The following is a 23,204-nucleotide window of genomic DNA, read 5'->3' as shown; positions in this document are numbered from 1 at the left end:
TATTTTATGGATTCCCCTGATGGAACGTGCGGTGGTTTACAGATAAAAAACATGGACAAATCAATCATTAAAAAGCAATACATTTGTAATATTGGTGAATATTGGTGAATTGGTGCACTTTGACTAGGCCATTTGTGAAATTGCCTGTTCGTGCTGTCAACTTTTGCCACATCCCACCCTGCGTAGAAAAGTGGACTTGCATTACATTTTCTAGTGAACTTGCATTAACATATATACAGTATATATATATATGTCTGTGCATGTGTATTACATTTATATATATCCATGAGTGTATACAGTCATTATTCGTGATGTTGGCGACAAATAAATTGAAGTGCTCTGACTGTGTGTGAAAAAGCAGACTTACCTTTCTGCCAGTTGATTGCCCGCTACCATCAATTTGCAGGAGTCAATTCCGGATAGTGCCATGTCTGAAACTGGCATTTCTGCTTCTGGGGCAGCCAACAAATGATTGCCAAGTGAGGTAATTCTTCTCCTTTTTTCTTATTTTATATGCAAAAATGGGCATATGCCAACGAGAACTGGAATGAGACCACTAATGTGTTTTGCAGAACAGCAACTTACCATTATGTGTGTGCTGGTATGTTGATGTTCTCTCAGAATATATTCTCTGTGGAGACCTATGACATATATTTTTTGCCACAGCCAATTTACTCATCCGTACAGTATTTCCTTGGGGGATATGAATACTGGAAATGCGAACTGACGAGTCAACCAAATGCCCATTCATAATGTCAATCACTTTGTTCTTTGCTGCTGGAGTTCCTGCTGTCAGATTAACCCTGAACTTTGAGAGGGTTACAAGATTGTGGAAGGATGTTCTTCAAGTAGCTTGTCAGGAAATACAGAGGAGGATTTGTGTGGGGAACTGGCAGGTGAGACATGGTTAAAGCTGGCAACTCCTGACCTTTATAAGTTCTCGCCTTTCTTAATAGCTGCTTGTCAAGAAGGAGTTCAGCTGCTGCAACACTGTGATGGGTGAAATAGCACTGGCTGGGCCGGCTCCTGCTAATCCTGTCCTTCAGGCCGGACCTTGTAGCTGCTGAAGTTGCTCTGTTGGATGCTTTGGGGGGAGCTGAATGGCTCTCAGGGCTGGTGGCCTAAAGGGAGGTGGGCAGTTCGGAGGAGAGGTAAGCAGGGAGGTGGCCTGAGCAGCTCAGTTTGAATGTGAGTGACAAGGTGCCCAGACTAAGGAGAAAAGGGCTAGATCCAGGAGCACAATGCAGATAGTGGTGAGGCCCATTTTGGGTCCATGTTTCTCCTGATCCCTGCCATCACTTGCTATTGAGGTGATGCAGCACAGTGGAGTTCAGACCAGTTTGCTAGCTGAATCAGTGGCCCAATGAGTAAGTCACTTGGCATTAGTCACCTGGTTTAAGACCCTCAGCACTCTACAATAGAAAAGACAGAAGAGTAAAGGCCTAGGGATTATCTTTCTCTAGGACTTCCTGCAATTACCATTGTATAGTGATATTGTTGCTGCTTTCTCCAGATTTTTCAGCATGCCATTGCCATTACAGTCATACCTCATGTCACGTTTGCTTCAGGTTGTGCGTTTTCAGGTTGCACCCCGGAAGTACTGGAAAGGGTTACTTCCGGGTTTTGCTGCTTGCACATGTGCAGATGCAGGGGGTTGGACTCGATGGCCCTTGTGGTCTCTTCCAACTCTATGATTCTGTGAGATGCGCAAAATGACATGCGCATGCGCAGAAGCGGTGAATCGCCACCCGCACATGCGCAGACGTGGAGAGGCAAGCCTTGAGGTATTGCGGCCCTGAGCTGTTTTATAGTTTAATATCAGCACTTTGAATTGTGTGAGCAACCTTACCACCGAATTCTGCACCAGTTGAAGTTTCCGAACTGTCTTCAGAGGTAGCCCTACATAGAATATAGCTCGTCGCAGTAATCTAACCTAGAGGTTACCAGAGCAAAGACAACTGTAGTTAGGCTATCTCTGTCCAGATAGGGGCGCAGCTGGGCCACCAGCCGAACCTGATGGAAGGCACTCTTTTCAAGCATTCAAATGAACACCTGTAGGTGGGATGAGGGAGCAGATTTCCGTTTGCATCCATTCTACATGGAATGAATGTCCAAAAAGGCTTATGTTCAGCTCCATCTTTGTGCAACTTCAGATTAAGAGCATTGTGGCTTGTGATGTTTCAGACATGCAGCACTCAGGACGCTGCTATCTGAATCAGTTGCTTTCTAGGACAGCAAAAAAAACAAAAACAACCCCCCCCCCCATGCATAGAAAAAAAAATAATCCCACTCTGAGCCTGATTCATTTGCCAGGCAAATGTTTTTAGCAAGGCTCTAGAGATGGGTAATAGAATCTCCATTATTTGACCTGTTCCATGTTATGTAATATGTACATATTTTTCATTATACTGGCAGATTTGGGAGGGGTTTTTTTGTTTACGGGGGGTTCTTTTGCTTTTGCTTTTTACAGATACATGCTATCTGTTCTTCTGTTGTTAAATGCAGCTATACCTAGCGGTATTAACAGGGTCAAGTGAAGGTTAAGTGTGTATTAGGGAACTGAGGACAGGACTGATTCCAAGCAGTTTGGAAAAGCCATTGCGGCTTACATCTGTATTGCTTGGGGTGGGGATTGAGGTCACTTGAGTGAAGCAGCGTATGCACCGAACTAAGTGAAATACAATATTTGTGATTCCCAATTCATGTCTGTCCATTCAAATACTGGGATGCTCATGCAAAAAGACAAAACCAAACAGTAGAAGTAGAATAATTCCTTCTGCCTCAACGTACGTGTAGAACAGCTGGTTTTCTATTATTTATCTATTCATTCATTTAGCACCTTCTCTTTAGGTCATGGTTGATGTGAATGCACAGGTTGGTTTAGATTCTGAATTAGCTCTTTATTAAAGTATTCTTGTGCTTTATGAATACCATTCTGTTGCACACGTTTGATTAATGATGTGTTTGATTCTTTGAATCTTTGATGTATATTTAATTAAAACCAGGAGATGAGGAAATGCAGTCGCCCTAAACATTTTATTGCAGACACAAACTTCCAGAAATTTTATTTCACGTTAGTTCCAATAGCTTATCTCAGTCAATGTAAATTTGCACAAATATGGGCAACACACACACACATACACATAGACGCTTGCTTGCTTGATATACCGATATCAAGCAAGCAAGCATGTATGTGTATGTGTGTGTTGCCCATATTTGTGCAATATTTGTGCAAGCAAGCAAGTGTTTATGCATGTGTGTGTGTTGCCCATATGTGTGCATATTTGTGCAATGAGTCCTGTCACACCAAACAATCGAGTTCTTACCAATGAAGAACAGGTATTGTGGTGTCTTTAGTATTGCCAATTCTGCCAGTCAAAGCTCCTCCCTAATTTCCCTTTCCGTCTATAAAGAACACCCTCCTAACAATTTCGTTATCGTAATTGGAACAAGAGCATAAAAAGAGGACTTTCTTTCACCCCACAAGCAAAAATCCCCATTTGTCTTGGAAACTCACCAAACTCTAAAGTATGGGCCATTTTTGGAAGCATCCTAAGAGGAAACAGTTATTTAAGCCCAAGCTGGCAGAATATCCGGATTTTAGAATGTATCTTAGTGCTTGCATTTTATTTTGTTAGTTAGCTAAGCCTATGAGAGGGGAATAAGATGCACATTTAAAAGAACAATTTCTCGTTAATGGAAAACTGCAAATTTCAATACTGGAGCAGAGAAGATATAACTTGCCTCTACTTTTCTGTTGACCTTTCTTTTTGGCAAGTCATGTTGCTCATTCTTGTCTAATCACTTGATTTGTTGATTTGTGGTACTAGACAACAAACATTTCAGATGCGAATTCACTTTCCTAAGATCTCCTTTCCACAGTAATTGTCCAAGGGGGATTTGCTTGATGTTTCTTGGAGCCTTTCTTAAAAAATTCTTTTCTTAAATGTTTATACTACTGTAAATCCTCAAGTGCTAATGCAGCAGTAAACAAAAACAGCTCAGGAAAGTGGCAAAACTGGATTAGACAGGTTGGCTGTTTATATATCTAGGCAGTCTTCAGACTCAGGGTAAATAAACACATTCTTCCTCTAAACCTTTAAATGGCCTTTAAGGCATCACTAGTCAGTTCAGAAGAGGAGGGAAAATCACTTTACTTTCTCCTAACATTAAACATGGCCCAAGTTGAAATGAATTATGTTTATTCCACTTGTTAAAAGGAAACCTGGACCCTGCTCCAGCTGGAGGTCACATGTTTTGGGGGGAAATGTAGGTCTTATAATGAATTTTGGAATGCAAATAGCAGGCACATGGCTCTTTTCTTGGTGGGCGTGCAAATTTATTCGGGGAAATTTGGACTTCTCGTCCAAATTCAAGTTGCTCTACTGCTTGGAATTTGTGATGAGGTAAGAGCGCTCAGTGATTGTGGCTTCACCTTGTGACCCCTGCTTAATTGCTCTTCAGTCTCAGCTTATTACCATGACTGCTCTAGGTTTCTTTCGTGATTTACAAAAATCTTTGCGGTAAGACAAAACTTCTCTCTCTCTCTCTCTCGTACCCCCCGTCCAATTTGAGTTTTGTTTTTTATTTAAGGCAACAATCTGGGAAGCAAGCTGCCATAAAAATATCAGAAACCAGGGATTTGACTATCCTTGCCCAATATGTAAATGATAATGGGAATGCATCTGTTGGATGGAGAACATCTGCACACCCAGTGTGTGGGTGATCCTTTGCAGCTGTTGGGATTGGCTGTGGTCACCATTTGATCACTTATCTTGCTTCCTTTTAATTATTATCTTTATCCCAGCAATTACAGGGGTTGGTTCAAAATTAAGCTGCGTGGCATTTTAATAAAGATAAGAGAGAATTGAATTTGGTATGCCTAATGAGCGTAATAATTATTTGTGCGCTGGACTGATCTGATATTCTTGTACTATAAGAATATATTAATTCGGTTAAGGTCCCTGGTCCACCCCCACCCCCCCACCCTGCTAACCACTGGATGAAAGCCAAACAATAAAATATTGCATGTTACAGTAGTTAGAATGAGATTCCGTTAACCGTTTAAATTAGAAACGGATCTTTAGAAAGCTACTTTGGCACAGGAGAGGGGAGGCAAGAAGCCTCTACATCTGTTTCAGATGCGGTTTGAGTCTCCATAGAAGTACAACAGTCTACAGTAGCTTCCCATGCTATGGTTCTGTCCACAAACCAGAACTACCGTATTTTTCCCACTGTAAGATGCACCAGACCATAAGATGCACCTAGTTTTTGGAGGAGGAAAACAAGAAAAAAAAAATTCTGAATCCCAGAAGCCAGAACAGCAAGAGGGATCGCTGCACAGCGAAAGCAGCGATCCCTCTTGCTGTTCTGGCTTCTGCGAAAGCAACGCAAAGCCTCTTCAGGGCAGGGGGAATGTTCCTTCCACTGCCCTGAGGAGGCTTCATGTGGCTATCCCAGAAGCCAGAACAGCAAGAGGGGTCACTGTGGAGCAAAAGCAACGATCCCTCTTGCTGTTCTGGCTTCTGGGATAGCTGTGCAGCCTGCATTCACTCCATAAGACGCACACACATTTCCCCTTACTTTTTAGGAGAAAAAAAGTGCATCTTATAAAGCAAAAAATACAGTATTTGGCAGAGTATTGTCAGTCAAAGAAGGAAAAGTTTCACGAATGGGATGGAATAGAGCCATTAAGTTCACTGAATAGCTTTCTTGGGAAAGCTTTATCTTCTCTCTTCATAGTGCGCAGTCCTCCGAGGCTTCTCTGTTTTGCACCAATAGCCTTGCACGATTCTGTTCATCTGGCCGCAGTATTTCCTGACCATGCACCACGTAGCTCTCTGTGGTGTGCCTAGAGGGCAATTTGCTCCTCTCACAGTTTGGTGCATTTGGAACTGGAAATACAGGAAATTAGATTACCATACATTTCCATAAGAAAGAAGTTGTGGGGGGGGGGGAGAGATTGGCACACAATCACAAAGGGACTTTTGCCAAGTGAACTACACAGCCCATATTGGTCCCTGAGTTCTTTCCACCTGCAGTAAAGTTGGAAGGTAAGTGTGAAATGGGGGTCACTAGCACATGTGGACTCTGGAAAGCAGGCTGCACATCTAGTCTCCTCCAGAATGATGTCATTTGGAGATGCTGTAGGATTATCACGAGCCAATTGCCACTAAGCTTCGCATCTTCTTATGTGAAAAATGGGTTGGTTGCTTTAAGTACAAAGTCTTGGATCCAAATATAGGGTTATGCAAGTAGAATCCTAACCCCAGGCTGAAGCCCCTTGCTCCACAACACACTACCCCAAAGGATCCCTCAAATCTCTGGAGAAGTTTTCTGGGGGAGTTGGAGCATGGGGTGATAAAATTGGCATAAGAATGAAACCATGCATAAATGGAAATGTCTTTCACTTGCAATCCCCCATTCCTGGTGTTTAATTAATAAAAGTCAAGTTGCCACTCAGCAAGTGTCGTGTGTAGTTTAGCCTTTGGTGTAGAACTAAGGGCTGTGGGTTAAACCACAGAGCCTAGGACTTGCCGATCAGAAGGTCGGCGGTTCGAATCCCCGCAACAGGGTGAGCTCCTGTTGCTCGGTCCCTGCTCCTGCCAACCTAGAAGTTCGAAAGCACAAGTAGATAAATAGGTACCACTCTGGCGGGAAGGTAAACAGCATTACCGTGCACTGCTCTGGTTCACCAGAAGTGGCTTAGTCATGCTGGCCACATGACCCGGAAGCTGTACGCCGGCTCCCTCAGCCAATAAAGCGAGATGAGTGCCGCAACCCTAGAGTCGGTCACGACTGGACCTAACGGGCCAGGGGTCCCTTTACCTTTACCTATGATATCGACAGCCTGTGAACCAGTACTATCCTTCTGACTTCAGCAAGCTGAGCCCTGTTGCAGTCATTCCCACCATTTGGCAGGCAGCTTAGTAGTACAGTAACAACGCCCAGTTTCCTGTTGTTCATTCCCATCAGTTGGATGCATGAAATAGCAGGATGCAGTACTTCTTCACTTTCAACCTGACGTTGCTATTCTTGGTGCCCTCCTTGTTCCATAGCCAGCAGCTAACAGAGCTACATGGGCAGAACAAGTTACGTGGTTTATTGCAGCAATAACTGCAAGATCAGCTGGTTGTTTATCTTTAAAGGCAAATGAATCTAGCCCTGGATCCTCATTTCCCTTAGTATATATCTCTGTGCTCTGGTTTCTTTCTTTCTTTTTAAAAAAGGAGCTTCCTGTGCCTTTAAGGGTGATGAGAAGCAGCTGTAGGAATGCTGCCAGTATGTCACTTTGGAAATGTCAAAGGAGCAGCAGGTCAGTGGACACCGGTTTTGTGAATCCCCCTTGTCACCTGCACCTGACCCTTGCCACTCAACCCTTCCTTTAAACTCACAGAACTGCCCTTGGCGTGGCTGCAGGAAATAAGACAACTTGGGTGTTGCTGTTTTTTAGCAGCCACAAATCTGTCTCTAGAGTGCCTCATTTTCTAAGATTAACTTTCTACTGTAAAATGACTTTTTGAAAAGGAAATGGTACACAGGAAGAAACAAAATCTGTGCTCTAAAATCAAGTGCTGGGATTAGACTCCTTCCATTCTCAATAACACCTTAATATACCATTTCCACTTAACACAAAGCGGAACACTTTTGAATTCCATTGGCTTGAGTGGGAGATGCTGACAGTCCAATTAAACATATGTTTACTCATAATAAAGCTCTATTGAATGCATTAGGAGGACTCTAAGTATTGTACATGGGGCTGGAGCTTTAAGGGTTTAAAATTTAGCTTTGGCTGGATTATGCCTGTTGCTGCTTTCTAAACTAGGATTTTATGCCCCAGTCTTGTTAACTCAACTTGCTCTAATCTAGGGATAGCCAACATGGTGTTCCCTACATGTTTTGTGGAGTATGGTTCTCATCGGCCCCAGTTTACATGGCCGATAGTCAGGTATTATGGGAAATGTCGTTCAACAACATTGGCTAGCCCTGCTCTAAGCTGTGTACCTCTAAATCAGGCATAGGCAAACTCGGCCCTCCAGATGTTTTGGGACTACAACTCCCATCATCCCTAGCTAACAGGACCAGTGGTCGGGTATGGTGGGAGTTGTAGTCCCAAAACATCTGGATGGCCGAGTTTGCCTATGCCTGCTCTAAATCCTCTCTTCACTCAATAATTTGAAGAACTTAATTGTTGTTGTTGTTGTTGTTTAGTTGTTTAGTCGTGTCCGACTCTTCGTGACCCCATGGACCAGAGCACGCCAGGCACTCCTGTCTTCCGCTGCCTCCCGCAGTTTGGTCAAACTCATGCTGGTAGCTTCAAGAACACTGTCCAACCATCTCATCCTCTGTCTTACCCTTCTCCTTGTACCCTCCATCTTTGCCAACATCAGGGTCCTTGCCAGGGAGTCTTCTCTTCTCATGAGGTGGCCAAAGTCTTGGAGCCTCAGCTTCAGGATCTGTCCTTCCAGTGAGCACCCAGGGCTGATTTCCTTCAGAATGGATAGGTTTGATCTTCTTGCAATCCATGGGACTCTCAAGAGTCTCCTCCAGCACCATAATTCAAAAGCATCAATTCTTTGGCGATCAGCCTTCTTTATGGTCCAGCTCGCACTTCCATACATCACTACTGGGAAAACCATAGCTTTAACTATACAGACCTTTGTCGGCAATGTGATGTCTTTGCTTTTTAAGATGCTGTCTAGGTTTGTCATTGCTTTTCTCCCAAGAAGCAGGCATCTTTTAATTTCGTGACTGCTGTCATCATCTACAGTGATCATGGAGCCCAAGAAAATAAAATCTCTCTCTGCCTCCATTTCTTCCCCTTCTGTTTGCCAGGAGGTAATGGGACCAGTGGCCATGATCTTAGTTTTTTTTATTTTGAGCTTTAGACCATATTTAGTTAGGCTCAGTTTTCTAATAATCTGTATTAGTGTGATCCATAGACCACTTTTCACCACAGATGGGCACAAAGGGCACCACAGATGGGCACACTACCAGCAATAAAACAATCAACCCAAATAATATGGTGATTAAAACAAACAAAAAACACAAGTGAAAACATGAGTTCAATAAATAGGCATGGTAGAACTTACTTTAAAATGCCTTCTGAAATATAAACAGGTCTTTGTCAAATATCTGAAGTTCAGTGTTGTAGGGCTTAGAGCAATCAGTTAAATAAAACACATTAAATCTTGGAAGCCTCTTTTAAGAAATTGGATGACGGATTTTGGCACAACAGTAATAAAAATTATGCTACGTGAGTTTGATCTCCCTGTTACCCAGTCACTTGAGTAGCAGCACCGCTGGGTAATGTAGTTGGTATAACATTCCTACTGCTCATTATTACATTAAATGAGAAGTGGGGTTGCGGGAGAACACAACAGTGCATAATACCACATTCCCTCGGCATTACTAATAAATAGATTCTTAGTTGTTTCATTCCCAGTATAAACAACTGTCAACTGTAACGTCAAAGGCTCTCAGCAGCCACATTGGTAGGTCCTACTTGATAAAGAACTTTAAAGAGAGAGGGCCCCAGGCACAGTTCCCAGCTGTTGGTAGATGTTGAGGGTTTGGATTTAGGTCTATGATAAGTTCAAAGGCTTTCCTGAAAAGATATATACCGAACTGTTCACAGTTCCAGCCTTCAGTGAACCCCTTCCCAACCCCCCTACCCAAACTGCCTGTGAATAACTGCATTCAGCACAGAAGACTTTTGCTAGGCTTCTGATATCATGACAAAGGTTTCATGCAGCCTTTCAAGATAAGAAAGCTATTTTATGCTTTAAACTGCTGCAGCATCCCAACAGAAACAATCAGTAGTTTAGACCTCAAGTTACTATATCAGAAGCCAGTGGTTGTGTGTTTTATGTTACTCAATTTCTTGAGAAGCAGTTTTCATGTTTGTCCTTATTTGTCTCTGACCATCCCATAGCCTTCATCTAAATGCAACAATTAACACAAGGAATAGCCTAACTTGGACCCAAAATAATAGACTTATTTTGAATGCCACAGATCATCTCTGAAATGGATCAATAAAAGACAGAGGGCCTTGGAGCATGTGCAGAATCAATTTCTTTCACCTTTTAGCAACCAAAACTTTCCCCAGACTTTCCCCCCAATTAAAGCAATTGGAATGAAGTGTTTCCAGTGATGGTGGTGGTGGTGATTATTATTATCCCACCCATCTGGCTGGGTTAATGTCAAACATTCAAAACTTTCCAATACAGGGCTGCCTTCAGATGTCTCCTAAAAGTTGTGTAGTTCTTTACCTCCTTGACATCTGAAGAGAGGGTGTTCCACAAGGTGGGCACCACTCCTGAGAAGGCCTTCTGCCTAGTTTCCTATAGCTTCACTTCTCGCAGTGGCAGAACCGCCAGAAGGCCTTCGGTGCTGGACCTCAGTGTCCGGGATAAACGATGGGGGTGGAGATGCTTCTTCAGGTATACTGGGCCAAGGCCATTCAGGGCTTTAAAGGTCAGCACCAACACTTTAAATTGTGCTTGGAAACGTCCTGGGAGCTCATGTAAGTCTTTCAGAACCGGTGTTACATGGTCCCGGTGGCTGCTCCCAGTCACCAGTCTGGCAGCTGCATTCTTAGTTGTCAATTCCAAGTCACCTTGAAATGTAGCCCCACGTAGAGCGCATTACAGTAGTCCAAGCAGGAGATAACTAGAGCATGTACCACTCTGGTGAGACAGTGCACGGGCAGGAAGGGTCTCAGCCAGTGCGCCAGGTGGAGCAGATGGATTTACACATTGTGCGAATTATTGTTTTGCAAAAATGCTGTTTCGTTCAAGGAACCTGATTCATTGGTATAGAATCTGGATGTGAGGATGCCTTGTGCGAACAGTCGTGAGGAAGTAAAATGGCTGCATCTTAAACCTTTTGACTGTCACCAATGTCTCCTTTTCTTGACTTTGTTCTTTCTTTCTCTTGTAGAGTTCTCGAACTGCTCGATCGGAGGAAGACCGAGATACGCTGTGGGATGCCTGGGGCTCGTGGAGCGAATGTTCCCGTACTTGTGGGGGAGGCGCTTCCTACTCCCTCAGGCGCTGCCTGAGCAGCAAGTAAGTAGTTAAATGTCTCTTGAGTCTCTTGAGTCTACAGCATACAGAGCGGCGGGTGTCTCAGAATCGTGCTTGCATTTCGAACTTGGAAGACGAAAGGTCGCGTCTTCTTCAGGCAACCTTCCAGCGGGGTTGATGGCCCAACGTACAGTCCTTAAAATATGCCTGCAGTAAAAAAAAACGTGCAGCGCAGCGAACAATCCCTACATAGTTCTTACCTGAGTCTAATGCCAAACGGTCCGCTGCCAGCTAATGAAAAATGAAACCACTCATAGACTCTCTCATTCAGAGTGGTAATCCTCTTCACTCCCATGCATTGAACCTGAGATAAACCTCCAGCTTTCGCACCCTAAATCATTTAGTCATATGGGATTTATAACCCCCCCAAAAAGATATCCATATTTGTGTCTATATATAGACACATGCAAACGTGCACATGTATAATAACATACTGAGCTTTTGCTTTTACAGAATATTTCCTTTAGGTTATAAAGGAGATTCGGGACCAAACTAGACAAGATGCTAAATGAATCACTAGGAAGGTCTTTCCTCTGCCCCACCCCCATCAGTTCTGATAACAGGGGGCTGACCCTTTCTTTCATGCCACTGTCCCAATGGAAATTCTCCCCCTCCTCTGCCATTTCTGTTAACCCTAGAGATGGGAGAGCAAAAGACTCTGGCACCAATGGAAGATCCCCATCAGGGACACCAACTTGCCCCCCCCACACACACATTGAGGGGGCCTGGTGTCATGTGATTCATCCTTACCCCACCCCACTCCTGAACGCTCACTTGGCGGTGGTGAAGGCTGGGGCATGTGGTGGGCGCTCGTGTCCTGAACTCGCCCGGTTCCCGAGCACTTGCCCTCTGGCGGCAAGGGAGGATGGCCCCCTCAGTTTTGAGGGGTGAGCTCAGCCCCCTGCCCCCTAAATATTGAGGAGGCTGAAGCCCCTTTTGCCCCCTATAGTTGGCATCCCTGGTCCCCATTTTTACTAAAAGTAGTTTTGTAAGAGTGACAGGATGACAGTCAGGGAGTGTACGGTAGTTCTGTCTGTATAGTGGCTCTTTTCTGATTTAAAAACCAAACCAATTCATCTACTCTCACTCACAAATGGAAATGCAAGTATTAGGATTAGCATCATCATGTCTAGTTTCGCCCTCAGAAATACCTGCGTGTCAGCAGCAGGCCAAACTGTAAATGTGTGTCTTTGTGCCCAAGAAGACCCACACTGTTTTGAAATTTATAGTCTTAAACTAGCCCCACCGGACACTTGAAACTCCTTATGACAAATATCACTAATATAATAAAATCCATTTTAGAATAACTTTCAAAGCCCACACCTAAAGTACCCGCATGCATGAAAATCTTAAACCAACAGCCCAAGCAAGCAGCGTTAAATTAAAGCCAGGTTTATTACTCTACTAGATTTCAAAAAGTACTTCCTAAACAAGAAGATCATAGCATCATAGAATTGCAGAGTTGGAAATGACCATGAAGATCATTTAATCCAACCCCCTGCAACGCAGGAAACCTTTGCCCAACATGAGACTTGAACCCATGGCCCTGAGATTAATGTGCATAAATTGACCTGATGTGTACAGAATTTGGGTTTCTATGAACTGAGAAGAGGGACGCTACCACAGAGCATGATTCTGAACATGTCAACAAGTATGAATTTGGCGGAAATAATCATATATCAATTTCAGTGATGCTTTTATTATCTTACACGTTGACGGCACCCAGGTGTAATTTAAACAGAGCAAAAAAACCTGGCACATGTTTTCTGTACCACGCTGATGAGAATTTAATAGAAACCTGTTGGGAAGGAAATACTGTCCAAAAGTGCTTTCTTAGGTTTGATATTATGACGATGTAAGGAAGCACTGTTCATTTTATAATTGAGTCCAGGCAGCACAAAGATGGAAGCTGGATCTCCTGTTGCTGTTATGTTGAGGCAGGAGTGGGATGTTTATGAGGAGAGGAAAGATTCATGATGGAACCATGAAATCAGTGGGGCAACAGTGTGTTTGTTTTAGCTCCCTGTAGAAATGGACAATGGCTTGCCATTTCCTTGGACTAGAATTAGCCCAGCTTTTCCATGGGGAACTCATTCATCATTACCAGAGCACAGTAAATCTCTACACCTCCTCTCAAGACAACTAAGCAGCTGAACAATCACTGTGAAGGTCAATTGATTTATTGTGTATAGCCAAAGGCCTTTACAAGGTAAAAGAATAGGTAAAGGACCCCTGGGCGGTTAAGTCCAGTCAAAGGCAACTATGGGGTTCCGGCACTCGCTTTTCAGGCCGAGGGAGCCGGCATTTGTCCGCAGACAGCTTTTTTGGGTCATGTGGCCAGCAGGACTAAACTGCTTCTGGTGCAACAGGACACCATGACAGAAACCAGAGCGCATGGAAACGCCGCTTACCTTCCCGCCACAGTGGTATCTATTTATCTATTTGAACTGGTGTGCTTTCCAACTGCTAGGTTGGCAGGAGCTGGGACAGAGCAACAGGAACTCACCCTGTCGCGGGGATTTGAACTGCCGACCTTCTGATCGGCAAGCCCAAGAGGCTCAGTGGTTTAGACCACAGCGCCACCAGCATCCCCTCTGCAATCCCCTTTACAATGAAGAGCAGAGGACAAAGGCAAGGCTTTCCTCTCAAATCACACAACATAACCTATAAAAGTTTAGAGCATAAAAAATTGACAGCATAAAAAAATTAAAATTAGGAAGCATTAATATAGATGGAACGGAGCTTCTTAGCTGCCAGAGCAAATTTGACTACCAGATGTGTAATTTGCAGATGTTTATCAGCTAAGCGTTTGACTTGTCACTTTCTGGGGGATCAGCCGGAGGACCAGTTAATAGATGATATAAAATTTTCTCTGGGCATTGTATACAAGGGAGAAATCAGCAGGTACATGAAGGTAGTGAAGCAGCTGGACTGCAGTGATTATGGTTCATTTTTAAAACCAGGAGCAGCTCCCCCAATGAGATGGAGCCACAACAATAGTGTCCTAGTAGCAACATCACTGCTGCTCACTGGGATGTGGAAGGACATGGCGGTGACAAGGCTTGGACTGTGTGGGCACACAGGATTAGGTCCACCAGTGCACTTGCACGGCACTGACCTTGCTGCTGCTTCACCCGTCTCCCTCCCGGTAAGCAGCAGGTTAGCTTAAGATTCATTATCCCAAGAATGGGCAACTCCAACTCCCTTTAGCTCCAGCCATCATGGCCAATGATGCGAGTTGCTTTGCAGTGTTGTGGTTCTGCTACCATTCTGACCCTGGAAGAGGCTGCAGAAAATAGGATTTGCAGGGAAGGGTTGATATACCCACAGTGAGTGGGTATATCTGTTAGCGAGAATGGTGGAAATAATAAGGCACTTAAATCAAGGATTAGGATGAGGGTTACCTCTACTCTTACTTAATGGCTTCAGCAGAAGCATTCATATGGCCAGTTCATGTGGTTTTTAGTCCTTAGATGCACCAAAGCTACTGTAACTCTCTGCTCTGCTTCTTCCTTGAAGGCAATGCTTCCTTTCCCTGTAATTTTCAACATATATTGAACATGGGACAGTATGAATTTGTTCAGCAGCAATGCAAAACAATGCTAAACCCAAGTTAAGTTATTTGTTTGGTATGTAGGTAGGTACTTAATTGTCAGATTTCTGTACTGTTCTTCAACAATTTTTCTAGGGCCTGGAAAAATATAAAAAGATTTGTTATGAATGATAACCTGAACAGACTCCCATCTGACAAGCCATGTTTATTGCAAGTGCATGCCAAACCAGGATCTGAAACTATGGTTTGAAACTGAGTGGCAAACCATAGTTGGCATTAAATCTGAACCACCAAACCATGGTTTGTCAATACCTAACAGTTTGCCTCTGTTTCATCAGTGCAGGCTGCAGTTCATTATAGTATCTGGGGATTTTCAGAGAAGGTAGTCAAAGATGAAAGTGACCAAACTATAATTTGTCTATTTGCCTAGTTATGCTTAGTAAGGTATCTTCTATGACAGGCATGTCTAAAGTTCATTTTGGGGGCCTAATCCAGCCCACCGCTCGGTTTAATCTGATCCCTGTGGCAGTTTATTTCCTGGGGTAAAATCCTAAAAAACCTCAACAACTTCAACCCTGAAAAAAAGGTCAACAAATTTGGTCGGCCCTCATGGCTCTTCACTTCATCAAATCTGGCCCTCTTTGAAAAAAGTTTGGACACCACTGTTCTATGAAAACAAGTATTTTGGGTGGTGTGCGTAAAAGCTGTCTATGGCACATATGTAAAAGGGACATACTCCATAGTCGGAATTGTCTTTAAAAGTGTGTTGTTTTTTGCTTCCATATCAAGAGAGTTCGGTTTGATTTATGAAACCAAACGTGAACTTTTGCCTATTCGCAGATTGAGAAAGGGTTATTATGTGCTGATTCTGTTCGCCAGTAACAATATATTCTAAATAGTAAAATTTGACCTTGAATTAGCACTAAATGTGCAACTCATTTTTCCCTTTTCTGGTCTGCATACAATTATGAATATAAAAGAGTGCTAAGTGATTATGATTATTATTTTTCCCTGTGATGCTGGACAAGCAGTTTCAAAGCAAAAAGGAAAGAAACCCACCCAAACTTTGGGGATTTAGAAAAAAAGCATGACAGTTTTAAATCTAAGAAGAAGAAAATGAACTATCTGTGATTTGTGTCGGTGGTTTCCAGTTTTGTGATGTCTGTCATGTTGCAGAGTTGTGTATGCCGTACATAATTCTATAACAGATAAAATGAAGAATGACGCTAGATTTTTGATTGTTAGTTTGATAAATTAAGAACTGGCGCGCTAGTTGAGCACTATAGAACAGACCAACCCACAAACCAAAACTAAATATTTCTCCTCCACTGAGGAATGTTCATGGTGTATTACGCCTTTTTGTTCTCTGTGTGATGGCTTCCAGAACACGAAGTAAAAGGAGAATGCAGTCCCATTGTGTCAGCTTTGAAGCCATGCAAAGAATACATGTCCTGCTTCTAAATATCTTTGTTCAGCTAAGCAGCTGAATAAATGCAATTAATTTATTTTCCAAGACTCGCCTGCCAGATCTCCTGATTAGTCCCATTCCTTTAGCTGTTCGGGTCAGGTATGTTTAGCTGTCATGCATTTTCACTGTGTAAATGCAAAGATCCTACTTAATGTGATCTCCATACAATGCACTGCAAATTTTGTTCATCAAGTAGCATGGAAGACATTAGTAGCTCCAAGCCAGCTGTGCTTTGGGACAGCAGGACTTGTGGTAGGTTCTGAAGAAGGAAAGTTAGAAGGAAAGGGTTAAGCTGAGGGTTTAGGTGAGGCAACCAGGTGGTAAGAACATAAGAATATAAGTAGAGTCTACTGGGTCAGGCCAATGGCTCATCTAGTCCAGCATCCTGTTCTCACAGTGGCCAACCAGATACCTGTGAGAAATCATGAGCCCAAGAGTGCTCTCCCCTCCTATGGGTTTTGTTGTTGTTTAGTCGTTTAGTCGTGTCTGACTCTTTGTGACCCCATGGACCAGAGCATGCCAGGCACTCCTGTCTTCCACTGCCTCCCGCAGTTTGGTCAAACTCATGTTCATAGCTTTGAGAACACTGTCAAACCATCTCGTCCTCTGCCATCCCCTTCTCCTTGTGCCCTCCATCTTTCCCAGCATCAGGGTCTTTTCCAGGGAGTCTTCTCTTCTCCTGAGGTGGCCAAAGTCTTGGAGTCTCAGCTTCAGGATCTGTCCTTCCAGTGAGCACTCAGGGCTGATTTCCTTCGGAATGGATAGGTTTGATCTTCTTGCAGTCCATGGGACTCTCAACTTTGGGTTTAGCAACTAGTATTTAGAAGCATTGCAGCCTCCAACTGTGAAGCGAAACTCATACCCCCTGCCCACCCACAGGGCATCTGCTAGCAGGACTGGTCAGTTCAGTCTGGTACATAGATTTCAATCTGGTCCAAAGTTAGCAAGTGAAGCATCTTCCCTCATGATTGAGGCTGAAATTCTCCACATTATTCTTTGGATCAAGAGTCCTTCTGCCCTGAAACTGTTGCCATTGGATTGTGTACCTCCTCTGCCAATTGTTAATAAATGCCACCATCATCCTCCCTGCATTACTTCTGGACATCTTCTGGGGAGAAATGGTGCGTTTTTCTCACGATAATCTTCTATAATAATCTTTGAAAATGCGTAATATGGAAAGGGAGGGTACAGGAAGGGAGGAACTCCCAGGACTCAGGAAACAATCTTAGGTGATAATAGGTTAAGCAAGAAGCTAAATATTTACCCAGAGATCCTATCCATTATTGTTGTCATTCTTTCCAGCGAAGGGGCAAAGCATGGGATACTTTGTGTGTGCACAAACATTAAAAAACACAAAACGTAGCTGACCATGTGTGGTCTCACGGATATTGAATCACTGAAGCCAAGTTTATGGGACAACATCTGTTATCCACATCATCCATCCTCAGTTAATGAGAAAAGAAATTAAATATGAAAAATTATCAAAGGGGAGAGAATGTTTTGAAGAAATCCTTGTGGTTGGGGTGTGTGGTCCTTGTTGCAGTTACCTTACATATGGCATAGAGGTTTTGTTGAGTGCCCTGTTCTGTGTGTGGAACAGGTCTTGGTGTTTCGATTTCTGAGAATTGAGTTGAGAGATGACCTAACCTGGGGAGAAAACAGCAGAGGTTATATTTTCTGAGAATCCTCTGGAAGAATAATCTCTCAGAGGAGCTGTTGATGGTATTTTACCATTGTACTGTTGAGAGTGTACTAACTTATGGTCTGTGTGTGTGGTTTGGGAGCTGCACGGTCAGGGGAAAAACAATGCTGTCCAGGGTTGTAAAGACTTCGGAGAGAATAATTGGGTGCACTCTTCCCACCTTGGATCAAATCTATGCTTCCAGGTGTCATAAGAAAGCTGCAGAGATAGTGCAGGATAGTACGGACCCCGGAAATAATCTCTTTCAGCCTCTGCCTTCTGGAAGATGACATCGATCTACAGCGAAATTATATGCTGGGGGGAGGTGTTTGTTCGCCCCAGAACATTGGTATCACTTTAACTTACTGCGTTCCATCATACCTCTCCTCCCTTTCGACTGTTGCCCATAGACTGGCCTTCACCAAAGCGAGGTTCAACGTTTTTCCCTCCAACGTCCTGAGACATAGATTCTCAAAGGGCCAAGCCCCCGCCACGTGCGAATGTGATAAGGAGACGCCGGAGTCGCTCCAGCACATCATGTTCACTTGCCCCCTGTTCAATGTGCCACGGGCAAATTTGTTGGGATCAATCATACAGAAACTAGAGGGTACCCAACCAAAATTCCACCTTGCTCAAATCTTGCAGGATAAGGATACCCATACGACCCTGAATGTGGCTAGGTTCCTGGTCGCTGTCCTTACCCAAAAGCGACGCCAAGGAGCACTACAAGCTAACTAAGGCGTAGTATGCCATTCTATTTTATAGTATTTTATTGTTATTGTGGTGCTTTAGCGGCTGTTTTTCCCCCCCACGTGCACAAGCTGTTATTTATGTGTTGTTTTTACCTGTATGGGCCTATGGCCGTAATAAATATTGTTGTTGTTGCCTTCTGGAAGAAGGTACATGGTTATAAAGACTAGGACTAGCCGCCTGAGAAACAGTTTCTATCCAAATGCGATTTTGGTTTTAAACACAGTGTAAGGTAGTCTCTGTGGGAGTATATTGTATTTAATTATGGGGTATCAGAGTTTTTAGGGGGTTAACCAGGCTGGGATAGCAGACTTGTTGGGTTTTGAATTGGTTTTGTAGATTTTTTCAATTTCGTTGTTCTGTATGGGACAATGACAATAAAGATTATAGTATTGTGTCGTATCATATTCTGCGAATTATCTCTCTTGTGCTCTGTGCTCCACAACCTTCCTAAGTGCCTGTGCTTCCTGAAAGCCCCATGGCAGCCTACCATTTACCTGACCATTCCTTTTTTTAAAGCGAAGTCCTTTTACTATTAAAGAAATAAGATGTGTGTATGTTTTGCTTTGTTTTTAAGGTAAAAGGAAGGACTTCCCTTCTACCATGTCTGCAGCTATTTCATTCTTTCCTTCCTCTTTTTTGAGTACATTTTTTTGGAAATGTTGTCAGGCCATTCCCTGCTTTATCAGTGATGTGACCAAATATTTCACAAAGACAGATTCCTCCTTGTGCTTTGCTTAATTGTTTCTTTTGGGGGGGGAGGGGAGGTCCTCCTCATCCATATTACTAACTTGAAGGCACACCATTTTTATTGCACAGTTATTAATATAGATCAGCAACCCCCAAACTTGGCCCTCCAGATGTTTTTAGCCTACAACTCCCATCATCCCTAGCTAACAGGACCAGTGGTCAGGGATGATGGGAACTGTAGTCCCAAAACATTCCTGATCAACATTAAACCCCTTGAATGTTGGCATTTTATTTCAAAGCAAACTAGAACCCTGATGTCCATGAGTAGATTCATTGTTGTAGGTGAATCCCAGGAAGGTGTGAGAAATGCCATGAGTGAGTCAGGCCATGGCAAGAAGTGAGCTTGATGGACTACAGTGTGAATTTGTTTTTGTTTTTTTACTGTTTGTGTCTGTATTTTCTCTCAATTTGATCTTTCCAGTATTTTAAAAAATTATTTGGCTATTAAAGGTACCCCTGCCCGTATGGGCCAGTCATGACCGACTCTAGGGTTGTGCGCTCATCTCACTCAAGAGGCCGGGAGCTGGCGCCATCCGAAGACACTTCCGGGTCACGTGGCCAGCGTGACGGAAGCTGCACTGGTGAGCCAGCACCAGTGCCGCACACGGAAATGCCGTTTATTTTCCCGCTATAAAGCGGTACCTATTTATCTACTTGCACTTAGGGGTGCTTTCGAACTGCTAGGTGGGCAGGAGCTGGGACTGAACGACAGGAGCTCACCCCGCCACAGGGATTCGAACCGCCGCAGGGATTCGAACCGAATTTGGCTATTATAGTTGTTTATCTCTCTAACCCTTTTACGTGTTGTTGTAATAGGTGCATTATTGTTTGCTTTTATCCCCCATCTCAATATAAGACATGTGGGGATCTGTATGAATGTAGCAGAATATATATTGATTTGATGTTATCCTTCCTTACTCACGTTTATGCATATAGCAGAGTACACCCCCTTTGCAGCGCTAGTGGAAGCTATTGAGAAGCTGGTTTCATCCTTTAGATGAAGCAATCCAGAATGCCCCTGGTGCAGTCTAGATCTTCCTGGTATCCCCCCCCCCTCCATGTTCCCTCTTTAAAAGAATAATCATACAACATAGGTAAAGGTAAAGGGACCACTGACTATCAGGTCCAGTCGTGGCCGACTCTGGGGTTGCGGCGCTCATCTCCATTTATTGGCCGAGGGAGCTGGCGTACAGCTTCCGGATCATGTGGCCAGCATGACTAAGCCACTTCTGGCAAACCAGAGCAGAGCACAGAAACGCCATTTACCTTCCCGCCGGAGCGGTACCTATTTATCTACTTGCACTTTGACATGCTTTCGAACTGCTAGGTTGGCAGGAACAGAGACCGAACAACAGGAGCTCACCCCGTCGTGGGGATTCGAACCGCTGACCTTCTGATTGGCAAGTCCTAGGCTCTGTGGTTTAACCCACAGCACCACCCGCGTCCCAATACAACATAGTCTTCTTAAAATAAGAGTAGAGTTTACTCACAGTTCACATTCAGTAGCAGTCTGAAGGCAGGCTTAAGTTGCAGTAATTTGGTACATTTGTAGATTAAAATGAAGAGATGCCTGAGCTAAGTCTCAGACTTAGCACATCCTTTGTTATGCATGAGGCATCTAAGGAAGCAGATCAACAGACAAAGAGCAGGAGGTGAGAGAGAGAGAGAGAGAGAGAGATGGTGATGTGTCCAGCCTTTAATTTGGGTCGCGCCCACCTCGACCTGACCGCACCCAAGGGGAAGTGGCTCCCACAGGTCCTCCCTGTTGGAGACCCATTCCCCTGTGTGCCCATTCTAGGAAACAGGAAACGATGAGCTTGACAGCTCTGTCTACATAACCCACAGGACACACACACTATCTCAGAGGTCTTACATCACTGAGCTTCCCCCACGTTGTGACTCTATCACAGGTTAAGAGGATAACCGTTCTCCAAAACCACTGTAGAGCCACATATGGCTCAGGCAGGACCAGCTCCAAAATTTGGGAACAGCTTGGGCAAGGAACCCTCCAGAGTCCTCTTTAACATAGAACAGGGACAGGGAACCTATGGCCTTCTGAATGTTGTTGATTTCTGGTGTGTGGCCTGGCCAGTAGTCAGGGATGGTGGGAGGGATCTGCTGGTCCCAGGGAGTATCCAAACATACTGTAGATACCCTCAGGAACCAGTCCTGGTTCCATAGCCTTACGTTTCATGTTTTGTTTTTAAAAATGCTTATATCAACATTTTAATTGCTTTTTTCTAGTATCAGCTACATAACATAGTAAGCACATCCACCGGATATGCAGTGTGCATATGGAAAAAGTCTGTATACTTCATCCAGCAATCTTGCTCATGCAGTCAGATGATGTCCTTTCTGCCCTGCTGGTCTACAAACTGTATTTTATATTACAGTAGAAGAAGAAGAGTAAGAGTTTGGATTTGATATCCCTCCTTTCACTCCCTTTAAGGAGTCTCAAAGCGGCTAACGTTCACCTTTCCCTTCCTCCCCCACAACAAACACTCTGTGAGGTGAGTGGGGCTGAGAGACTTCAGAGAAGTATGACTGGCCCAAGGTCACCCAGCAGCTGCATGTGGAGGAGCGGAGACGCGAACCCGGTTCCCCAGATTAGAAGACTACCGCTCTTAACCACTACACCACACTGGCTCTGGAAAGTTATGGAAAGTTATTTGTAACTGTAAGGAAGCATGCCTAGATGTCCACCTGTAGAAGTTTACCCATGGCTGTTAGCTGCAGTGGCTCTGTTCTACCTCCACTGAGGGAGGCAGTATGCCTCTGAATACCAGTTTCAGGGAAACACGGGTGTATAGAGTGTTTAAGTTCTCCTTGTGGCCTTCCTGTGGAAGTCACTGTGAGACCAGAGTGCTAGACTAGATGGGCCTCTTGCCTGATACAGCAGGACTCTTCTTGCAGTCTGATATCTTGTCAGGAACCCCCCCCCCTCCCACACCCTTTGACCCATTGTTTAGTACATAAGTTAAGTACACTTTTATAGGGTGGAAAAATCTGTAAATTTTCATCCCCTTTGAACCCCATTCATTTCGTTCTGTTCTAAATTAGCTGTAGGAGAATTGGGCTGGAGATAATGGATCAGCAACCTTTCCTAAGATGACCTATGGAATCCCAGAGTGGTTTTCACCACAGCTTTGAGCCAAAGTTTTCTGTTTCACTTGGCACCCTCTGTGACTGTTTGCACACTCCCTTTTGTCATCATCCTTTCCTGTCAAGTTATATTTTGTTTGCAAAGTTTGGCTGAGGATGATGGAGTTGGCCATGATTCCATTGCACTGTGTTTTACGGTTTCCAGCTTCAGATCAGGATCCTTCTGCCTTGAGCAGCAGATGTTTTTACACACCGAAAAACCCAAATCACGACACTTTATATAATATATACATTTTATTTTGCTTGTTCACCTTTTTTCCCTTCCCTCTGTGACATGGAATTGATATGCCACCAATTTGTTCCACATTGATAGGGTAACTTGCTGTCATGCTCCAAGTTAGAGCAATGTGAAGAAGCCACTTTCTAAAAGTTATTGGAAGAGTAGGAATCATTGTTCGGTGCTTTCTTTGGAATACTCACCTTTCCATTCCCATTTCAGAAAGCATGTGGAGATTATATAGCCAAAACTCATATTCCCTGAAAACAGCTGCCATTGCACAATATACATAGCCAAAATTTTAGTCCTGTCTGAGTTTTTGCTATTTATTGGCCTTTTCATGGAATGAATTTAAGTCCCCTTGTATACATATTAGGCAATTGTGCAGTTAATGTGTATTTCTAAAATTATATTTAATTTAAACTATAGGGGAAATCGGATTTCAAATCTGTAATACATTTGTATACATGGAGAAAAACCTGCATTCAATGCATAGCTCTAGTTTTATGTGGATTAAGCCTACTTTCCTGTGGCAT

The 23,204-nt window shown here is 43.7% G+C and overlaps 1 protein-coding gene across 1 annotated transcript in view; it reads left to right on the top strand.

Annotated features, from left to right (window-relative positions):
* Positions 1-23,204, top strand: part of ADAMTSL1 (ADAMTS like 1) — a 256,986-nt gene that overhangs the window by 15,322 nt on the left and 218,460 nt on the right. Inside the window, exon 2 of the mRNA XM_081844758.1 lies at positions 10,942-11,069. Coding sequence (XP_081700884.1) covers positions 10,942-11,069 — 128 coding nt within the window. The remainder of the gene's footprint in view (positions 1-10,941; positions 11,070-23,204) is intronic.

Source organism: Podarcis erhardii (genome assembly GCF_964252035.2).
Source record: "Podarcis erhardii genome assembly, chromosome: 17".
Classification (NCBI taxonomy): domain Eukaryota; kingdom Metazoa; phylum Chordata; class Lepidosauria; order Squamata; family Lacertidae; genus Podarcis; species Podarcis erhardii.
Note: the sequence above shows the minus strand (reverse complement) of the source record. Positions and strands in the feature narration are given on the sequence as shown.